General features: G+C 58.5%; 1 protein-coding gene across 1 annotated transcript; it reads left to right on the forward strand.

The window, feature by feature from the left end:
- Positions 1 to 6,356: 6,356 nt before the first annotated feature.
- Positions 6,357 to 19,513, forward strand: NFKBIE (NFKB inhibitor epsilon; the record flags this gene model as incomplete). The annotated part of the gene is made up of 6 exons (XM_082305866.1): positions 6,357 to 6,694; positions 17,246 to 17,348; positions 17,870 to 18,101; positions 18,273 to 18,361; positions 18,642 to 18,890; positions 19,210 to 19,513. 6 exons carry the CDS (start codon positions 6,357 to 6,359, stop codon positions 19,273 to 19,275), a joined length of 1,077 nt encoding a protein of 358 aa, XP_082161992.1. The 3' UTR covers positions 19,276 to 19,513.
- Between the last annotated feature and the right edge of the window lie 19 nt (positions 19,514 to 19,532).

The following is a 19,532-nucleotide window of genomic DNA, read 5'->3' on the forward strand; positions in this document are numbered from 1 at the left end:
TCCATCCAGCCCCATGAGAGTCTATTTCTTCATCAGCACAATTATTTGTGAGTCTCCGCAGAGGTTTCTGGCTTGGGTTAAATCACTTTCCTCTCTGCAGCAGCCCAGCAGGATACCCAGGGCCCTCCCTCACATCCCCCTTAGAAATGAAAAGCGGATTCAGAGCTGCCCAGGTGCTGTTTGACAGTCCTCAGGATGTCTTGTCTGATATAACTCTGGAGCAGCGGCATCCACCCCAAGCGCCTGGAAACCGAGCCAAATCCTCCCCTGGCAAATGTTTTGTTCTGCCTGAGCTTTTTGGCCCATCACCCCCAGGAAAGAATAAGGCACGGAAACAAATGGCTCAGAGAATTTAGGCTACCCCTAGTTATGGTCCGGGGAGACGCCTCCCTAAAAGCAGAAGCTTTCGCAATTTGCCTTCCCCGTGCTGAGCAGTTGGAGCTGAGACATCCTGGTCTGGGGAAGCATCCCCTCGTCACCCAGCTCTCCCCACGGACCCAGGCAGGTGGGGGAGACGAGGCCGTTCTGAGGAGGGGGCTAAAAGCCCACCGCACAACTGTCTGCATTACATAGCGGCCATTGCGCGGGGCCCGGGGCTGGTGGCGAGGGCAATGTCCTGGGGAATGGCTGTGATCCCACCTCAGGGAATGGCTGCGATCCCACCTTCAGTGCACCAGGAGCAGCTGTTACCTGGGCAACACGGACTCAGTCATCGCTTAGTCATGGCACCGGGGCTCCTCCGTCCCTGGGGATGGCCACCTGCCCTCCACGTGCCCTGTGCTCCTGCTCAGCACCTGAATATTTCAGACAGCTTGCCCACCCCCACCTCCCCTCCCCGCCACCCAGAGCCAGCCATCCTGCTCACCCCTCTCTCCTAACCCCTGCCTGGGCTTCTCACTTGCTTACAGTATTGTGGCTTCGCCAGGCCTGTTCCCAAATCACTCTGATGCAAGCGTGAAGAGACACAAGCTCTAATTCAGTCTGGCAGCTGGGAGGTTTAACTCCCCTGAGAGCAGAGCCGAGCTTGCATGAGTAATACCTCTGGCAGCACTGCACAGCTTGCTAGGGACCCGCCAAGTAGCCACCTGGAGCACTGTTAGGAGGCAAGGACTGGGCTAGCAGAAGGCTACAGGGCTACAGTGAGGGGCTGGCATGAAGTGGGAAGCAACTCAAGCAAAAGCAACTCAAAAATGGAAGTTAACCCATCCTCGTTTCCAACGGCCATCAGGTCCAGAGTGGTGATGCTGAAGCCCGGGATGCAGCTTTGGCAGCATCCGTCCTGTGCTCTCTGGCAAGGTGAGCTGAGGGGTGGTTGGGTGAGTTGAGGTTTTTGTTCTGTCTTGGACAGTCCCTGCCAGATAAACTGTGCTTAGAGAGTCATGAATAAATGATAGCCCGGTGATGGAGCACTGCCTTCCACAGCTATTCCGCGGGGAGGGAGGAGCGCTCTTCGTTAAAGTAGTGTGGCCAGAGAGAGGCTATCAGAGCCACCCTCTGGAAGCGAGTCTGTCTCTCCCCTAGCTATAAAGGGAGCCCCAGGTGACAAGATTTCTCACCTAGGGCACAGTTTCACCATCTATTTAAGCACGGTTTTATTATCAGTTCTCCAAGACCATCTGCCATTTGTAACCACATCTGCCATCTCCTTTGGGAGAGCTCCGAGCACACACAGCTGCACGCACGCACACACACACACGCGCGCAGAAATAAATGCATACCGAGCCCTTATCAGCCATGCGTTTGCCCAGATGCGAGCAGAGAGCATTGCTGCTGCTGCAGCCACTGAGCTGACAGGAGTTACACACGGAGGACCTAATTTAGAATAAAATTTTGTTAAAATATCTGGGGGTTTTGTTCATTCGCTTTGTAAGCTCGAGGATTTTTAGTGCATCTTTATATCAATCACATTCTGCTTGTGGAAGTGAATGCCGTGGCTGAGAGCAGGGTGAGTTACGTGTGATCCCCGTTCAAAGAAAATTAATTCTCCTTGTCCGACTTCCTACACATCATACACACAGTGAACGACAGAAGGAGCTAGAAACTGCCCTGTCCACCGTGGGACTCCGGGCAATAGTGTGTCCTTCTCAGGGAGGGCATTAGCTGGGCAACTTGCCGACCACCTACCACATGGAGACAAGCCTGATCTGCTCCGGGTTGTGTCACCGTATTGGCGTGATGGGTCCCGTAACGTTACGGAAGGGCACAGCAGAAGGACGAGAGGCATCCAACGTGGGCTACAAGGAGGAAAACTCTGACTGGAAATAATCCCTTACTGCAAAAGCAAGCAGGTGCCTGGAGCAGCGTCCTTGGAGAGGCCCAAAGTGACCCTGTGATTTCAGCCAGACTTACCACAAGAGGGCAGCCAGCGTTTTCTGGGCTGGTTACCCCAGAAAATGGGTACTGAGGAGGACCTACTTCGCACTGGTCTGTTAGAAAGCTTGGCCTTGCTTCTGGGCATCGAGTCTTTAAAAGTCGTGTTCCTGCTTTACTCTGTAGGCCAGAAAGTGAAGTGACCCAGTTTGGTGCACTGCAGAGCTGATTTGCTGTCAGATATATGGAACAGCAGTCGGAAGAGAGAGCCTGCCGTCTTTCCTGCGGCTTTCCTCGCTCTCCGGGGGCCTTTGCGGCACACGTGGCTTCTGGGCTGAGCTCCCTGAGCTGGAGCTGGAGTGCCAGGCGGAGGTCTGGGTTACTGCTCGGGGCGCCCAGAGACATCTCTGGTGTGGAAAATGCAGTGGGAGCTTTCTCAGATGAGGGTCTGGCACCTTTCTGCTGGGCTCAGGACTCCTGCTGCTGGGCATGGGGGGAAAGGGCTGCATCCCCAGGCAACGGGGCAGCCCGGTGCTCGTGTGGGACCAAAGCTGTGCGGTGGACAGTCTGCATGGGAGGAATCCAGCACCGGTCACATTGCCTGGTGTGAATTACTAGGGCAATAACCGCTTTTAACAATTTCAGGTAATCTATGTTGCTCAAGCATGGCAGAGGACCACAGCTGGCAATTAAAGTACCATTATTTTTCCTCAGACCAGACACAGACTTGGCATAAACTCCCTTTCTTCATCTCTCTCAGCCTCATCTCACTCATCTCACCCAGTTAACAGCTCAAGGAACAGTGGAGAAGACACTGGTGCCAGGCCCAGGCTGCAACTGATGTGGGCAGAGCTTGGGTCCAAGAAGTCGGGTGCAGAGAGCTGGGTTTCACTTAGGAAATTGAAGGGCTGTACTTGGGGACAGGACATTATCGGGGACAGTACCGGGGGTCACAGGTCACCTGGGGAGTCCTTCCCATGCCCAGGCTCTGCCCTGAGGCTCCTGGCTGCGCAGCATGGTGGGAGAGCCTTTCTGAGCCGAGTTTCTTCCCAGAGAGGTTATTTTGAGTAGCTCTGGGTGCCTTTGAGTGGCGTGTGTTGACACTGACCTCTAGTGGGAATTGATCCCCATCTCTTCATTTTTTCCGTGCGATTTTAACCATTTTAAGTGACACATCTTAAAGGGGACTGGAGAGGGCCCAGAATTAGAGTTTTGATTTTAAAATCCTCAAAAGCAAGTCAGAACATCAAGATTGGCCTCATATTATATTTAAATGTTTTTACCCCCTCCACCACTACCTGCCAATACACTATATATGTTACACATAATATATATGCAAAGGCATATGCATAGGCATATGTATATGTATATGCATGTGCATATGTATATGTATATGTACATGTATAACTCTCTGTATTTAAAGCCTCTGAAAATAATGTAAGACCAAAACCCGCATGGCCAGGCAGAAAAGCTCTCTGCCAGGAAGACGACATGAAACAGAGCCCGAGGCTTGCTGAATGAGTGACAGAAGGCAAATAACAAGGCAGAGTGGCCAAGTTCATCTTTCAGACGTGCCAGTCAAATTGTCCGAAGGGATAGTAGAAGCACAGCCAGCCAGAAGAGAGATGGGAAGGAGACGGTGCCTGAGCTGGGTATTAGTGGGTATAGCTGGAAAGTCAGAATGCAGAGTGGCTGGACCTGGGTGCCTGGGTGGCATAGCTGGTTTTAATGGGGAGTGCCTGGTCTCTGCAGCTCAGCTGCAGCAGACCACTGCAACACAGCCCTGGGAGAGCACTAGCCAGCTCAAGAAAGTTCAAGGCTCACCTCAGGGAAGCTGCAAGATCACTAGCTCCAGCTAAGTGCACATTAGCAGCAGAGGAAGGCCACCTCCAGGGGCTGCTTGGCAGCCAGAGGTGTAGACAGCTTGCTGTGGACTCGACTGTAGAGTCCCAAGTGGTGGAGCTTGACTTGCCTCCCTGCAGAGCTGGTCCAAGGCTTTTTAGCTCAGGCTCTGTGCTTTGGCTGAACCACTCCTGGGCCTGTGCTAGCCCTGGAAGCAGGCTCCACACCTATGCCGCAACTGGAACAGGACATGGCAAGATAGTCAAGGGGTGACTGCCACTTGCTGCAAAGCCAAGCAGCAACTAGTTCACGGAAAAGCGAAATCTTTGTGCATCACCACACAGGTTTGTGCTGATTTGACCAACATGGATTTCTCCCAATACCTGATTTCATCCATGCAAACGTCTATAAGAAATCATTCCATGATGGAGCTGCACCTCTACCAACATCTAGCATGTTACTAGAGAAAATGGCAAAGGCAAAATGGAAGGTATTTGATGGGTAACCTAGTAAGAGCTGGGTACGGAAAGCTGAAAGTGTAGAAATTCTGGGTGGGGGTCAGGAATGCCAGCTGCAGATGCTGGGATGTAACCACCACGAGGATGTGAGAGGGAGTGACATGAATATACGGCCCAGATCCCTGCCCTGCATTGGACAGAGCTGATAAGATGCAGGAGAAGCTCCTTCCCTTTAGCAACTGCGGTCTCGCAGCCAGGCAGTGCCAGGGACACAACCGGAGGTACTGAAACAGATCCTGCGCGTGGGAGGAAAACTTGTGACTGGAAGTTACTGATGCCAGCAGAGACTTCCCCTGCCTGCCTCCTGCCGCCCTCACACCCCAAAACCTTTCTTCCTGCCTGGTCAGAGGCACTTTTCGTGGGTAGCTCGCCTGCAGCCAGGCTGCAGTTAAAGGCCTGGCGGCCAGTGCTGGGGCCGTGACGCAAACCCAAGGCTGCAGCTGCAGCGCGGGAGGGGGAAGTCATTGGCGCCTTGCATGCGGTTTGTGTGAACTCGGTCCCGTACCCACCACCAAGCTCTTCCCAGGTAAGCTCCCTTGCAGGTGTGTGGCACAAAGAGATCCTTCCCCTCCTGATGGGCTGAACTGGAAAGATGGGCACCCACACTGTGGCAGTGGAGAGGCATGTCAAGCACTACGAGCAACAAGTGAAACTGATTTTAAAGTGTCACCTGCGTTCAGAGCTATCTAGGTTGTCTTCTGAGGAAAGCCCGCTGCTTGGGACACTGGAAAGTAACTATGCAGATCCACGAGGAACACAACTGGATAGCTTTGATGCTGGAAGGAGAGCACTGAAACGCAGCCTGGTCAATCATTCATAGGCAGAGGGCCTTTGTTTGAGCTTCTATTTTCAGCTTTGATCTGTGTGTCCTTGCTGCTCTCGTGTGAGCCCTGGCAGCCACTCTGGGCTTTGAGCTTTCTATTTGCCACGCAGAAAGGTGCTGGGAAGCAGCTGGACCACGGGACTTGTACAGCCAGCTGTAGTGACCTCCTGGCCTTTCCCTTTGTCTGTGCGGGCAGGAGAGACAAGAGGGTTTCTCAGTGGGTGAAACGGGTTAAAACCATGCACACAGGAAAAACAAATGTCTCGTTCGCACCTATCTCTGCTACCAGTAAGTGACATCCACCATATGGTTTCCCACAGAGCCTGCAGCTTCAGCGGGCACCTGCGCACGCAACAGCATCCTCACCCACGCACCGCCGCCGCCTGGGTTAACGCGGTCCCTCTCCCACCCGGCCAAACCTGCCCGCTGTTTAGAGAGCCCCAACAAACTGGGCAGGGGAGGAGGCAGGTCCAGGACGCGCCGGCACCGACTGGGGAAGCGCAGCGCGGCCGCCTCCCCTGCGCACCCCAGGCCGGCGGCCCCCGCCCACGCGTGGGTTTTCTCCCTCCCAGCGCTCCAGCGCCGGCCGCGGGCCCAGCGGGCGGGGAGAGGCGGCCCCGCCGTTTAGGGGGTGCGGGGCAGCGCGGCGGGGCGGCGGCGGGGGGAATCCCGGGCGGGCGGGGCCGGGCGCGGCTGAGTCAGTGCGGGCAGGGGCAGGAGGAGGAGCCGCGGCGGCTTAGCCTCCGCGCCGGCCGCCGCTCGCTGGCTTTCCGGCCATGAGCCCCCCGGCGCCGGGGTCGGGGTCGGGGCCGGGGCCGGGGCCGGGGCCGGGGCCGGGGCGGGCGGGCGGCGGGCGCTGAGCGATGTCGCGGGCGGCGGGCGGCGAGTGCCGCAAGGAGGCGGCGGGCTGGGAGGGCGAGGAGGGGCAGTGCGACTCGGGCATCGAGTCGCTGCGCTCGCTGACGGGCGGCAGGGAGACCCCCGCCGCCCCCGACGGACCCCCCGCCGCCGCCGCCGAGACCCTCGCCGAGGCCGCCGCCGCCGAGGAGCGGCTCGACTCCAGCTACGGCTCCGGCGCCCTTCCCGAGCCTCTGCCCGGGCTGCCGGCCGCCTGCCCCGCCGAGGAGCCGCCGCCGCCGCCCGAGGGGCTCAGCCGGCAGCAACTGGAGGCCCTCACCTACGTCTCGGAGGACGGAGACACGTAAGTGACCGCGGCCCCTGCCCCCCCGCCTCCCCCGGGGGGCGGCCTGCGAGCGCCGGGCCCCCAGCCCCGGGCTTGGCCCCCCGCAGGCTGCCGGCGGCGCGCAGCCGGTGCCTGAAGGTAAGCCGGGCTTTACCCGCCGTGGTCCCCGGCCCTCTCCCGAGGAGCACCCGTTCAGCTGGGCCGTGGCAGGCTCCCCGAGCCCCGCTCCTGAGAGCCTCCCTCCTGTCTTGCGCTGCAGACGGATGCTGGGCACCCTGGCGTGGGTTTGGGTGGGTGACCGGTGGGGCATCCAATCCAGGTCCAGCAGAGCGAGCAAGGAGAGGCAGCTCAGGCAACGTGGCACAGCACGGACCCGCTGTAGGAAGACAACTTCCACTTGCTATGGGGCTGCTAGCAACTAGAAGGTGGTGTGGGAGCAAATCAAGCCCCCCTGCTGTCTGTTCCCCAGGGAATGCAACACTTCCTTCCCAATGGGGAAGGCTTGGCTGCGTTAGATGGAGCGTAAGCAAGACCCGAAATGAGATTGCCCATGCAGGGCAAGACCTTGAGATGGCTGTGTTAGGGCCATAGATGCTGCTCAACGGAGCGACCCAAGAACTATTTGTTCTCAGGTGGAAATCGCCTTGCTTTGCCAACCCGCCTGCACAGCCGCAGCTTTCGGCACGGATGTGATGCACGCCCTGCTGTGGGGCTGCCCTCCAGGAGCCTCTGTGATGGAGACAAGTGTTTCTCTTAATGAGAGGGGGCTTCCCACATCCGTAATGCCCTCTCAAGGGCAGAGGCATCATGCTGGAGGTATTTGGTTTGGCTTCGGGTAACTGCCTTCAGCTAATCACAGCTTTTTCCTGTCGTACATTCCCTCAGCGGAAGGTTCTCATCATGAGTGCACATGTAGAGCATAAGCGAAGCGTGCTCATAGCTGAGAAGGGCAAAGCTTTGCCCCAAACCCAGGCTGGAGCTTAATACTGAGTAATGGTGCAAGAGGAAGAGAAACTAAGAGGCACTGACACGAGCAAGCAAATGTCTTCAGTAGCTGGAGCAGCAAGAGGGCTCTGTCTTTGCCTGGCAGAGCACATCTGGTTCTGAGGCTGAAGATGAGCTGGGAGCCAGCCCGAGTGTTTACTTGCCGGTTAGGGAGGAGCCTGCGCATCTGCTAATTAGTTCATTAATGCTCACTGTGGGATCTGCTCCGAGAACTGGCTGGAAGTCTAGCGGCAAGCAAAGTTAGACTAAACCCAGCCTCCCACGCTCCCCAGCGGGTGCTTTCTAGTCCTGTCCTATCTACAGGCTGGCTCTGGGGCTCCTTGGCTTCGCCACCTTTCCCAGCTGTAACGCGAGAGCCAAGGTGCCCATGGAGAGAGCCAGGGGTCTTTTAAGCAGAGCTGTGGAAGTAGCACCTCAGAAAAGCCCCCCCAGGCTAGTCTGTCGCGGTGTGCCCAGGGCTCCCCGCTTGCTTTTCTTTAGTGAGTCTGGTAGATGCAGCTGCTTGGGGCTGTCTTGTAAGGTGGCTGAGCCCTTTGCTTGTCGGATTTGCTTGGCCAGTCTAACGCAAGCATCTCATTAACTAGGGAAACATTAATCGGTGGTGCCTTGGTTACTGTAGGCAGGAGAGCGCTCCAAGGGGTTGCAGTTGCTCTTCTGTTTTCTCTCGCTCACGGTGCAGTTCTGAACAGGAAATCTGTAAAGAGCGAGGGAGGGAGCAAAAAGTCTGCCAGTGCTGCAGCTCGTACAGCTCTGGGCTGGCCGTGTCCACACGGGAGCTGGCTTTCCCGGGATCCGCTCCCCGCGCTGTGGAAAAAAAAAAAAAAAAAAAAAAATACTATACTTGTGGTTAGAGCGGCGAGGCTGTGGATTTCTGCCTCTGCTGTTCCTGCCTCTCTTCCTGACCTTGCGGGAGAGGTAGGCGGCATTTATATTTAGAAATGCTGAACATCCACCACTCGGTCGATGCAAATGGGGACTGCGAGCGCCCAGCGACTCATTGAACTGCCACCAGCTTTGTATGCAAAAACAAGTCGGGGCTGATAGTAATGCTAAAGTCTATGGAGCAATTGTTCATCTGGTGACAGAAGGTCGCCAGAGGAAAGGGATCAGATGGCCAGAGACTGCATCCCTTTCATCCAGCCAGACAAACCCATCGACTTCTTTTCATCTCTGTCAGCGGCACATTTCCTTGTGTGCCTTGCTTGAATGTCTGCCACAAAACAGCTCCAGGCCGAGAATTAAAATCATGCTGCCATTATACGTCAGAAGACTTGGGCAACAACACTTTCCTGTAATTGTAATTCTGAAAATACAAAAAGTTCAGGGGTTTTGGCCAAGTAGTTCCTGTTTCCCCAGATGCCCCGGCTGGTACCAAGCGGAGAGGAGCACCGGGCTCACACAAAGGGAGCTGGCAGAAGTCTTGGCTGTCCATCTGGCAAAAGTCTTGGCTGTCCATCTGGCAGGAGTCTTGGCTGTCCGCAGCTCCCCTGGGCTCGCCCACCCATGCCACCTCGAGGTGCGCCTGCAAGGAGGCTGTGTTTGCCAGCCTGCCGCTTGTGGGGAAGTGTGCGAGGCGGCGGCAGAGGCGAGGGGCATGTGCTTGGGCGGTTGGAGCATCGGCAGGATCTTCCTTGGATACCTTCCTGCCCGCCTCCATGGGAGGGAGCGTTAACCCAGGCAGGGTGAAGCAATGGGGCTAAAACTGGCTCTTCTCATGCTCAAAATTAGAAGGGGTCCTGCTTCTAGAGGAAGGAAATTGGCCAACAGGGGAGATGTGGGTGTCGTGGCCAGTGAAATGTGTGGGTGCCATCTTCCAAGAATCATTTGCCCAAGCATCAGCCCCCCGCCATGCCTCCGCAGTGCCGCTGGTGGGGCCTCTGCCTGGGGGAAGTCAGAGCTGCAGTAATCGGGCACCGGCATATCAGTCCCCGAGAGAGAGCGGCAGAGCTGGCGTGGCAGGAGAGGTCAAGGATGAGGAACGGGGTGACAGGCAGAAGATGGTGGCTGCGCTTAGGGCAATGATAAGTATCCTGCTTATTCTGCAGCTGGATAGAGAACAAGCCCTGTGTGCTCAAGCTCAAGCAGTCTCCTCCAAGCATCCATCTTTTCCTTGTGAACCAAGCAGTCTCCTCCGAGCATCCATCTCTTGCACGTAAACCAGCTTCTTTTCTGCTGAATTGAGTCCCGATGGGACTGCTCTGCGTGGAAGTGAAGAGCGGGGCTTTCCAGCTGCAGGCATGGCTAGCTCTGGGCAGGCTGCAGGCAGCTTTATCGCTGTGGCCCGGCCTCTGGACAAGCTCAACCTTTGTTAGGATTCACCGAGGAAACCCCCTCCTTCCTGACCTCTCCAGGCAGACACATGAGTCTGGCGTCCTGGGAAAGGGGTGGGTGTGGGACCAGCGCCTTCGAGGTGTGATGGGATTGCCTGTTGCGTTCCAGCACAAGGGAAAACCTCCCCATTTGCTTGGGCTTATGGCAGCCTCCGCCAGCTCTGGAGAGGCAGAGTTGATTCATCAGTGTGGGAAATCAGGCTGAACTTCGTCTCTCTAGGACTATATATTCTATCTTAAACTTAAAAACATTTCCCCTTCTGCCTGTGGTGGTCCTTGGACCAGTTTATGCCATCGGTACCTGATGCCATGGTGATGGGCCCCTGGGGCAGCTGGGTAGAGTGCGTGCAGTCTTGCTGTGGGCCCTCTGGCTGTGCCGTGCTTCGAAAGGCTGGGGGCCGCACCTCCGCAGGAGGGCGGCTGTCTTCTGCGCGGGGCTCCGTATGCTCCTCTGCGGGGGTGAAGGTCGGGGGTCTCCAGCACAATCACAGGAGAGAGGTCTCAGCCTCCTTCAGATGGAAAATGGGACCGAGTGGTTTTGGTTGGGTGCATGTTTCAGCGAGGGAGGGGAGCAGAGGAAGCCTGACTTCCTCCTTCCACCAGAGACAAGTGCTGCCCCGTCTGCTGATAAGAAATCACGTGCCAGCGACTTGTGGGCTGAGATGCCTTAACAAGGGCTTGGGGACAGTTAATCGAGTAAAATTGGGGCCCCACGGGAACTAATGTTCTCCATGTGATAGTAGCAAAGGGGCCTTCCCTGCTGAGCCCTTGCCTGCGTGGGTGGGCATTGAGCGCAAAGGCTCATCTCGCGGGGCCGAGAACCACTTCTAACCGTTCACTGGCATATGCCAGGCGTAGCCCTCCCGTCTCGTGTAGCCCTGTGCTAGAGATCTTCCCCGGGCAGGGGCAGAGAGGTTGTCCCCCCTCAGGCTGCCTGCTCCCGTGTGGCTGCTGGCTTGGCGCTTGTCCTGCTGAACAGGGGTGTTGCTGAACCCCCGTACCCCTGGATCCCAGCACGTGTGCCTGGGGGAACGCTCGGCGTGTGACAGCGAAGGGAAACCACTGTGAAAGAAGAAAAAAGAAGCAGAGGACTGGAGAGACACAGTTTTAGGAGAAGGATTAAAGAAGTCCGATGCAGAGAGCACACCTGGTTGCTGGTTGGGCTGGGAGTTCCCCGGCTGGGCTGGGCTGGGCTGTTGCTGGCTGCCCAGCAGCAGGATAGCCATAGTTAATGGGAAGCAGGGATGCTCTTGTTTTTTCCAGAGGCACTTTAGAAAGCTCCTTGCCTGATTGCCAGGGGAGTTTGAGTCCATCCCAGGTTGCTCCCTAGAACACTGCTGTTGTGGGGCAGAGAAGAAAATAAGTCCTAACGTGGGGCTGGCCAGAGGGAGAAGGGAACCTGCTCTGTCCAGCTCCCCATGCCTGGACTCTCAGCTCTTCTTTTATGCGTGCTCAGGAGTTTGGTGAGCTGGGGAGGGCTCGGTGCCCCTCCAGGCAAGGGCAGGCAGCTCTGCACGGGCTCCTTTAGGATGCCCCAGAAGTTGCTGGCTGCCACAGGGGTCACACACCTACAGCCTTGGCATAGGGTGGGTAAGTCCTGGCAGCCCTCTGAGATCATGCAGGCAAGAAGAGATTTTTTTTTTCCCTGTTCAGATGACTTCAGCCTGGCCTGGAGGAAGTTTCTTCAGACTTTCCGCCTGCATAGATTTGCCTTGGAGCTGGGGAGAGGCACAGGGAAATTCAGCACAGGGGAAGGGAAAGAATGGCTGGAAATTTCCATGTCCTGGGATGCATAAGCCTGATGCCTGGCTGTATAACAGATCAGTCAAGGTGGCAGGGCTTCAGGTCTTTGCACTCTGCAGGCAGGCTTGGCTGTTGCTGGGAAAGGGTTGAGCTCAGCTAAATTAACAAAGAAAGTTTTGATTTTTGCTGGTTTGGGTTTTTTTTAATGCAGTGTGGATAAAAGAGGAGTCAGACGTGACTGTGTAGGAAGAAAGGCTGTGGGGTCTGAGCTGTGAGAGTGGTTACTGGGCGCCTCTCAGTGAGCTGCGTGGGATGCTCTCTGCATCTCAGAGATGGGAAGCCCCTCTGACTGGGGCAGATGCAGGGCGGAAGGGGGGCCCTGAGACATCCTAGACCCACAGCTGGTGCCTCATTAAAAGAAAATCCTGAGGCAGCGAGGATATGTGTGCGGTGTAAATGATTGTTAGGGTGTCTTGTACTGGCTCTGGCAAAGTCCAGGCACTGTCCTCTTGCAAGAGGCTGTTCTGACCTAAAGATATCTGTGTATACGGAAACTGTAGAACGTATTTTCCTCCTGATGAGCAAGAACGGGAATTTGCTCCATTTGAAATGGAGTTGCCATGGCCAATGGACCTTTCAGGATGTTTGCTGCTTTTATTGCAATCATTCATCTCACTTCTTGGCCCATGTCTGTGAAACCAGCTCCATCTGCCTGGGGCGGGCTGACCTGCTTTCTGGCTTGGCTCGTCCCTGCAGTGATGGTAGTGCAGGACAGGCCCCCCGTTTTTTCAGGGGGCAGCCCGCGTGCATCTGATGCTTAGTGTTTCTGCAATCCAGGACCCACCACCTGCTCAGAAACAGAGCAAAATGCTCAAACGTGTGGGTGCAGAGTCTAGAGGATGTAAGGCCAGGGGTGCAGTACATGGGTGAACGGGGGCATCTTCATCTCCCCACCTCTTCCTCTTCCTCCCCCACCTCACTGAAAAACGAGGTGCCCGCAGTCCTCTGGCAATGCCTCCCCTGCCAGTCAGCCTCCAGCACCCCTCATCTGCCAGCACCCGGAAAGGTGGTGGCTGTATCTCCCGCTCACCCATCACTTCCCACCGCTCCCTTTGGCTCCGGGAGCAGCAGGCTGGGGAGCAGCTGCTGCCCAGGCTGGCGATCAGGGGGGCTGAACCCGATGGCTGAAGGGGCTTTGCCCAGGGAAGGGGAGAAGAAACCTGCAGGACAGGAGACCCAGGGGATGAGCCTACAGCCAGCTGTGATCTGCTGCTCTCCTGGAGCTGCCAGAGGGCAGCTGGCACAGTTTTATGGAGCCGGGCAGCATCACATCGGTATGCAGGGAGGAAGGGAGCCGGGCTGGGCTGGCAGAGGGCTGCAGGGCAGGACAGAGCTACGCTTGCTGAGCCTGCTGGCAGAGGTTCATGCTGATGGCTGAGGAAGCGGTTAGCAGCACAGGTTACGGGGCTGGAACAGGAGAGCGGGGTAAGCGTGGAATTCCCCTGCTGTTTTCCTCCTCCCTCGCTCTCCTCTCTGTTGCTGCTGGGGCCATTTCCTCCCCTGAACAAGTCTCTCTTGTGCAAGTTGTTTGTATGATTTCCTACTGCTCCGCTCCGCCAAAATAAGGAGCCAGGAGCAAACTGTTCCCACTACAGACAGGGACCTTATCTTGAGAGGAAGAAAAAATTGTCAAAGCAAATTCTTCTAAATGCTGAATCCCTTGTCCTAGGTGCTTCTGGGGTGAGATGGTGAAGGGAGGGGCTGCTTTGAGGACAAGGTGTCTTGCTTCACAGATGGGGGGATGTGCATGGTCAGCCCCTTTTCTAGAGAGCGGGAAGAGGATAGCTGGAGAACTGGTGGGACTTCATCAGTTCTGCTTGTGTGTCAGAGCTGGGTGTCACCCCTACCCTTACTCCTTGCCTCCAGTTGCAGGCATCCTCAGACAAGGACACTTTTCCTACCAGGCGCTTGAGTTCACTCAGAAGCCTGGGAGATGGACAGCACTGTGGAAACGGGTGTTCTTCTGTGCCTAAACTAGGACCACCTTGGGCACGGCAGTGCTGCATGTTCGGACCCAGGGACATCCCCAGGGATAGCCCTGATCCCTCTGCTCGGGATTGTTATCTCTCTGGTGGTAGGTAGATCGCCTTGTGTCAGGGATGCCCTGTGCCCATGGGACCTTTGCGATTCAGAGTGCTAACGAGTCCCCTTGTGCCAGGATGGAGCTGGTGAGTAAGTGGAGAAGCTGAGAATGAGCCCGGCAGTCTGTCCTACTAGGTTGGCCACGTTTCCCCTGCCCACAGCTCCTCCATCCCCTGCCCTTTCCAAAACTCCCTGTTGCCCTTTCCAAAAGTCCCCTGTGTCTGCAGGCAGGAGTGCTGCAGGCAGGAGCATGGGGAGGGAGGGAGCGGAGAAGTGGGGGAAGGCAGAGGAGAGGCATGCAGGCAGCTGAGGGAAGGGCAAGGGACCAAGTGTGGCGGGGTGGAGGGCTTGTTCTGGCAAAGGCACGGGGCTGTGGCTGGGTGAGGAGGGGTGTCTGGCAGCAAGCGAGTATCTCTCCATCACCGTGCCCTGGCGCTGGGGCTCAGCTGTGAGCGCTGCGTGCCAGCGTGCAGCAGCCTGTCAGCAGCTGGACCGCGCAGCTGCCATGGCAGAGAGAGAGGTGTGCTTGTAGCCTTGGCTGGAAGAAAGCGGAGATTGGCACGATGCCTGCGCCTCAGGTCTCCTGGGCGTAGGAGGTTTCCCAGGTTAGCAGGAGACAATCCTGATTCCGGGATGGCGTCACTGCCCGTGGCACAGGGTGCCTCGGTGCGCACGTGCTCTTCGAGGGCTCATCCCAGCCCGGCGGCCTCGCCATGATTCCCCCGAGTAGCTCACGGCTCTTGCAGCCATGTCAGGAAGTGGAGGGCTGGCAATGGGGAAAGGGGGGAACGAAGGCAGAAATGAAAGCGCAGGAGGAGGCTGCGCCTAGGTGGAGAAGGAATAGGGAGGGGGGGAAAGCAATCCTTCAAAGCAGGCATGTACCAGCATCAAGGTGAAAGCCTGAGCTCTTGCCAGATGGGGATGGTCACCCCCATCACCATAGCATAGATGCCCAAACTTGCTCAGCATCAGCTGAGCCCTGAATGGCTCCACCACCTTGTTGAGCTGCAAAGCCACCCAAGCCACCAAGGCAGGAAGAGTGGTGGCGGCGGAGGGCTGCCCGGGGTTTCCACCTCCCCCGGGTGACTGCCCCACTTGTCCCCACGTGACGGCGCGGCATGGCGTGGGTCGTGGCAGAGGGGCCAGGGGGATTCCTGGGGGCGCGGGGGCTGGCTGCAGGGGAGTGCGACCCCGGGCGCTGCTCTCTCCCCCGGGAGCCCAGCATGGGCTCTAGAAAGTGAAAGCAGCAGAGGTTTAAAGTTCAAGCTGAACTGCCTTGGAAAGTCCCTTGTCTGAGCAGTCTTATCTCTGCCATACCTGAAAAGGGCAGATCCCGCAGCCTGCTTCCGCACGTGGCGCTTGGGAGTGGGTTTGGAGAAACAGGGGCTGTCCCTGCAAGCAGGCAAAGGGCACCTCGGCACAGGTGCCGCCACGGGGACCAGGGGCCTGATGCAAAACCCAGCAGGGAATCTCCCTGCCCGGATCATACCGGGGCTGGGGCCAGCGAGAGCCCGCTAAGGGGAGGGATATTCTTGCAGCTGATCCCCCAGCTCTGCCCCTCACTCCTGCCCCCAGCTAGCCTGGCCGGGGCCCCTTGGCTGTGCCCCTGCCCCGTGGTCCACTGAGGGCAGCCAGACCCTGCCCGTGGGGCTGCTCGGCCCCGGCTCACAGCCCCCTCCCCTGCTCCGGGGAGCGCCAGCAGCGAGGGGGCACCCCATGGCAGTGCGGAGGCAAATGTGGGTGGTGTCTCCTTCCAGCAGGGAATTCCCTGCTGTGGTGTGACCTGGGGCTTCCCCGGGGATGCAGCCTCTCCTGTCAGCCTCTCCCCTGGCAGCAGGGCGAAAAGGGACCGGCCTTCTTTTGCCACCAAAAGTGGGCCTCGGCTGAGGGTGCCTGGGATCCCAGGTGCTAGCTCGACCCTTGGGCAATGCTTGGCAGGAGGTGGATAAAGGACATTTTGGGGACTGCCCTCTGCACTCCTCAGCGCACCCATGTCCCCCCTGCAGCTGGCGAGAAGTCAGCCCCGGCCACGCTTCTTTGCTGCAGTGCTTTAGGGCCAGGTCTTGCCTTCCCGCCTGCGGAGGGATGCTGTCCGTCCCCCACGTTGCCGGTGGCATCCCGAAGCCAGGATGGGTTGTCTTTCTGGGGCCAGCAGAGCTCTCGCCCTCCATCCCTCGTCCCTGCCCACCTCCGTCAAGCAGTGTGGGTGGCAGGAGCCTGCTTAAAGCCCAGCCTTTGGTTCGGAGCTGATCCTTGCCGGAGATAAAAGCCACCCGGGGGCCCCAGCGCGGGCAGCGAGGAGTTAGCAGGAGGCTCAGCTCATGCCTGCCGTGCTCTGCAGAGCAGGAGCTGCTGCCTGCTCCTCACTGCTGCCCGCCATGGCCGGGGCTGGCCCGGGGGGGCTGTCCTGCGGCGGGGGCTGGTCCCTCTGCGCAGGGGCGCCCAGGAGCCCAGCAGGTCGGCGAAGGGGACTGGAAATTCCCTCTCGGCTCTGCCTCCGTCATGTTCTCACTTCTGTTCTGACTGAGCCAGGGACCGGCATCAGACCTGGCTGGAAATAAAACCTCTCCTTGGGCTGGGGGACTCCGGGCTGCTCAGCCACCCCATGGCCATGGGGACCACAGTCCTGAGGATGCGGGCTCCCTGCTGTCCACCGAGCTCTGACAGCCACACCTCCAGTGTCCCTCTGTGCCGGTGGGCAGCGTGCCAGCCCTGCCGTGGCAGTGTCGAAAGGGAAGGATGTGGGGGAGAGAAGAGGAAATTGGTGTGGGCCAGCAGATTGGCTGGCACGGGGACTGTGCCGCGCAGGTGATCTTGGACTGGTGCCGGGCTCCTGCCCGGCTTTGGCTGCCTGCCTTCACGGAGGGGAAAGAAGAAGTGTGATGTGCAGCCAGCAGCGGGGAACTGGAATTCCCCGGGCAGCTGCCAGAGCCCAGACCTCTCTCCACAGCCACCAAACCCAGCCCTTGGGCTCTGCAAAATGCATCCCAGGCTCTTCAGACCTGCCCCAGTTAGAGGCCTGGCTTTGGGCAGTGCCGGGTCCAAGCCCTATGCATGCTGTGCGGTCCGAGGGAGGACCCTGCGGTGCTTTGCGGGGACAGGAGGGTCTGTTCCCTGTGGAGATCAGAGTGAAGGACTGCCCTGGGGAGCCTCAGGCTGTGTTCCTGCCTTGCCGTTCTGCTGAGGGCAGGATGGAGGAGCTCCGAGCTGGTGGGAAGGGAAGGGAACTGGGGGAGGTGGGGAGGTTATTCCTCCATGCAGCAGTGGATCTCTGCTCCTGAGCGTGGCACTTGAGACTCATTTTTCTTTTTTTTTTTTTCCTCCCTCATTCCCTTTATCCCCTCTGTAGGTTGGTTCACCTGGCCATTATCCACTGCGTCCCAGCTGTGGCACTCTGCTGCATCGCTCAGCTGCCCAGGGAGGTGCTGGAGATCCAAAATGATCTTTTCCAGGTATGCGGATGTGGTAGACGGAAGATGGGAGGAAAGCAGGTGCCACAGGCTGCTCCCTGGATAGATGCCCGATCCGTGTCTGCCCTTTCCCCAGGGCTCTCCACCCACTTCCCCCAGAGCGTGTGAAGGTCCCATGTGAGCAGCCCCTTCTCAGGGAGGGGAAGAAGAGTGTGGGAGATACCCTGAGAGTTCCCAGCACCAAAGGGTGAGGGGGTCCTTTACAAGGCCCCAGGATGTCGCAGACAACTCCAGAGGGTGGAGCAGGCACAGCTTGAATGTGGCAGGGTAGATAACTTGGGAGAGTGAGATCTGCCCCCATGGGCGATCCTTGAGCTGAGGTGCAGGGGGGCAGCAAGCCGTTTGCACCCCCCAGTGTCAGCCACACTTAACCCCAGGACAGGGATGGGCCCACAGCAGCCCGCCTGTGCCATGGGGCTGGCTCCTGTTGGCGTGGCTCATCACGTTTGTGTCCTGCGGGGCATCGCCCCCTTTCCTAATTTCTGTCTCCACCTCCTCTCTAGACCCCGCTCCACCTCGCCGTGTACCTGGAGCAGCCCAGCGTGATCCAGGCGCTGATCCACAAGGGAGTCAACCCCGGGCTGCAGGACCGCAACGGAAACACCCCGCTGCACCTGGCCTGCGAGCAGCAGCACCTGCGGTGCGCCCAGCAGCTGCTGCAGGGCACAGCCCCGACGGAGGGCACGGCCCAGCCCCACGGGCACCACCAGGACCTGCAGCTCCAGAACTGGCAAGGTGAGACCTGGGGGCAGCCCGGTGCGGAGTCCGTGGCTGGGCTGGGGCAGAGACCGCGCGTTGTGTATGCAGGGATCTGGGAGTGCAGCAAAGCGGGCGCGGGGCCGGGGTTGGCGTGCCTCGGGGTGCTCCGGGCTGACTGTGGCTCTCTCTTCTGCCTCCCCGTCCCAGGCTTGGCCTGTCTGCACATCAGCACCTTGAAGGGGAACATCCCGATGATGTCTCTGCTGCTGGAGAGCGGCGCCAACATCGACGTTCGGGTAAGGCTGGGCATGGTGCGATGCTTGGGTAAGGCTGGGCACGGTGCGTGGATCCCTTGGGCACTCCCTCCGGCCTGAGGGCAGGCACTGCTGTGGGGCTTGGAGGCGCTGAATTTGGAGGGAGCAGGGAGAAAAGGTCCTCGAGGGGCTGTTGGGTGCTGTGACAGCAGTCAGGGTGGGGACTGGCCCCTCTGCACCCTGTCAAGGGGGTGTGGGTGGGTGCTGCGGGGTCCATCTGAGGGGACCCTGCACCCACACCTTTGTGGTCTGCGGGTTGCAGGAGGGCACAAGTGGGAAGACACCACTGCACCTGGCCGTGGAGTGCCATGACCGCAGTGCTGTCCAGTTCCTGCTGCACAAAGGGGCATACGTGGACGCCCAGATGTACAACGGGTGCACCCCGCTCCACCTGGCCGTGGGCCGCAAGGATGCTGCCATCGCCGCCATCCTCTCACACTCCGGGGCTGACACCCTGCTGAGGAACATGGAGAATGAGACAGCCCAGGACCTGGCCGATGGCAACGATGACGTGAGTCTGCACGGGGGGAGGCCTGTGGCTCTGCAAGTGTGTCACGGGGTGCAGGAGTCAGATAATTTGGGGGGACCTCCTAGGAGGAGTTTCTAGCCATGCCTGTCCTCCCCTATAGGGTGCAGGCGTTGGCTCTGGGGGTGCGTGGAGTGACGGCCTGTTGCCTCGAGCCCTAGGGAAAGCCTAGCCAGGGTTTCTTGCCACTTCCCCGGGGAGGTGGGAGGCTGCAGGGCTGGGGGGGCAGTTCTGGGCCCCTACCCCAGCCCCAGTGGAGATACCACCCTGGATCCTTACACCTCCGCATCCTTGGCCCTTGCAGCTCCTCGCCTTGCTGCCCTTCGATGACCTGAAGATCTCGGGGAAGCCTGTTGTGTGCTCTGAATGAGCGGCTGGACTCCTTTGGCCCATCGGGCTGCCTCCTCGTTCCGCGCTGTCGCCCTGCTGCCCGCTGGGACCTTGCCTGCCTGCAGTTCAGTGGGAGCAGAGCCACTCTGGGAGACGTTATTCCCCCCTTCCCACGTTGGAAAAGTTTTGTTGGCCTCAGGCTGCCTTCTCGGAGGGGACAAGGCGGCACTATGAACACTACACAGAGGAGGCTTTTCTTTTACTGTTCGTGCCCTGCAGCAGGACTGAATTTCCCCT

Source organism: Platalea leucorodia (genome assembly GCF_965183815.1).
Source record: "Platalea leucorodia genome assembly, chromosome: 3".
Classification (NCBI taxonomy): Eukaryota; Metazoa; Chordata; class Aves; order Pelecaniformes; family Threskiornithidae; genus Platalea; species Platalea leucorodia.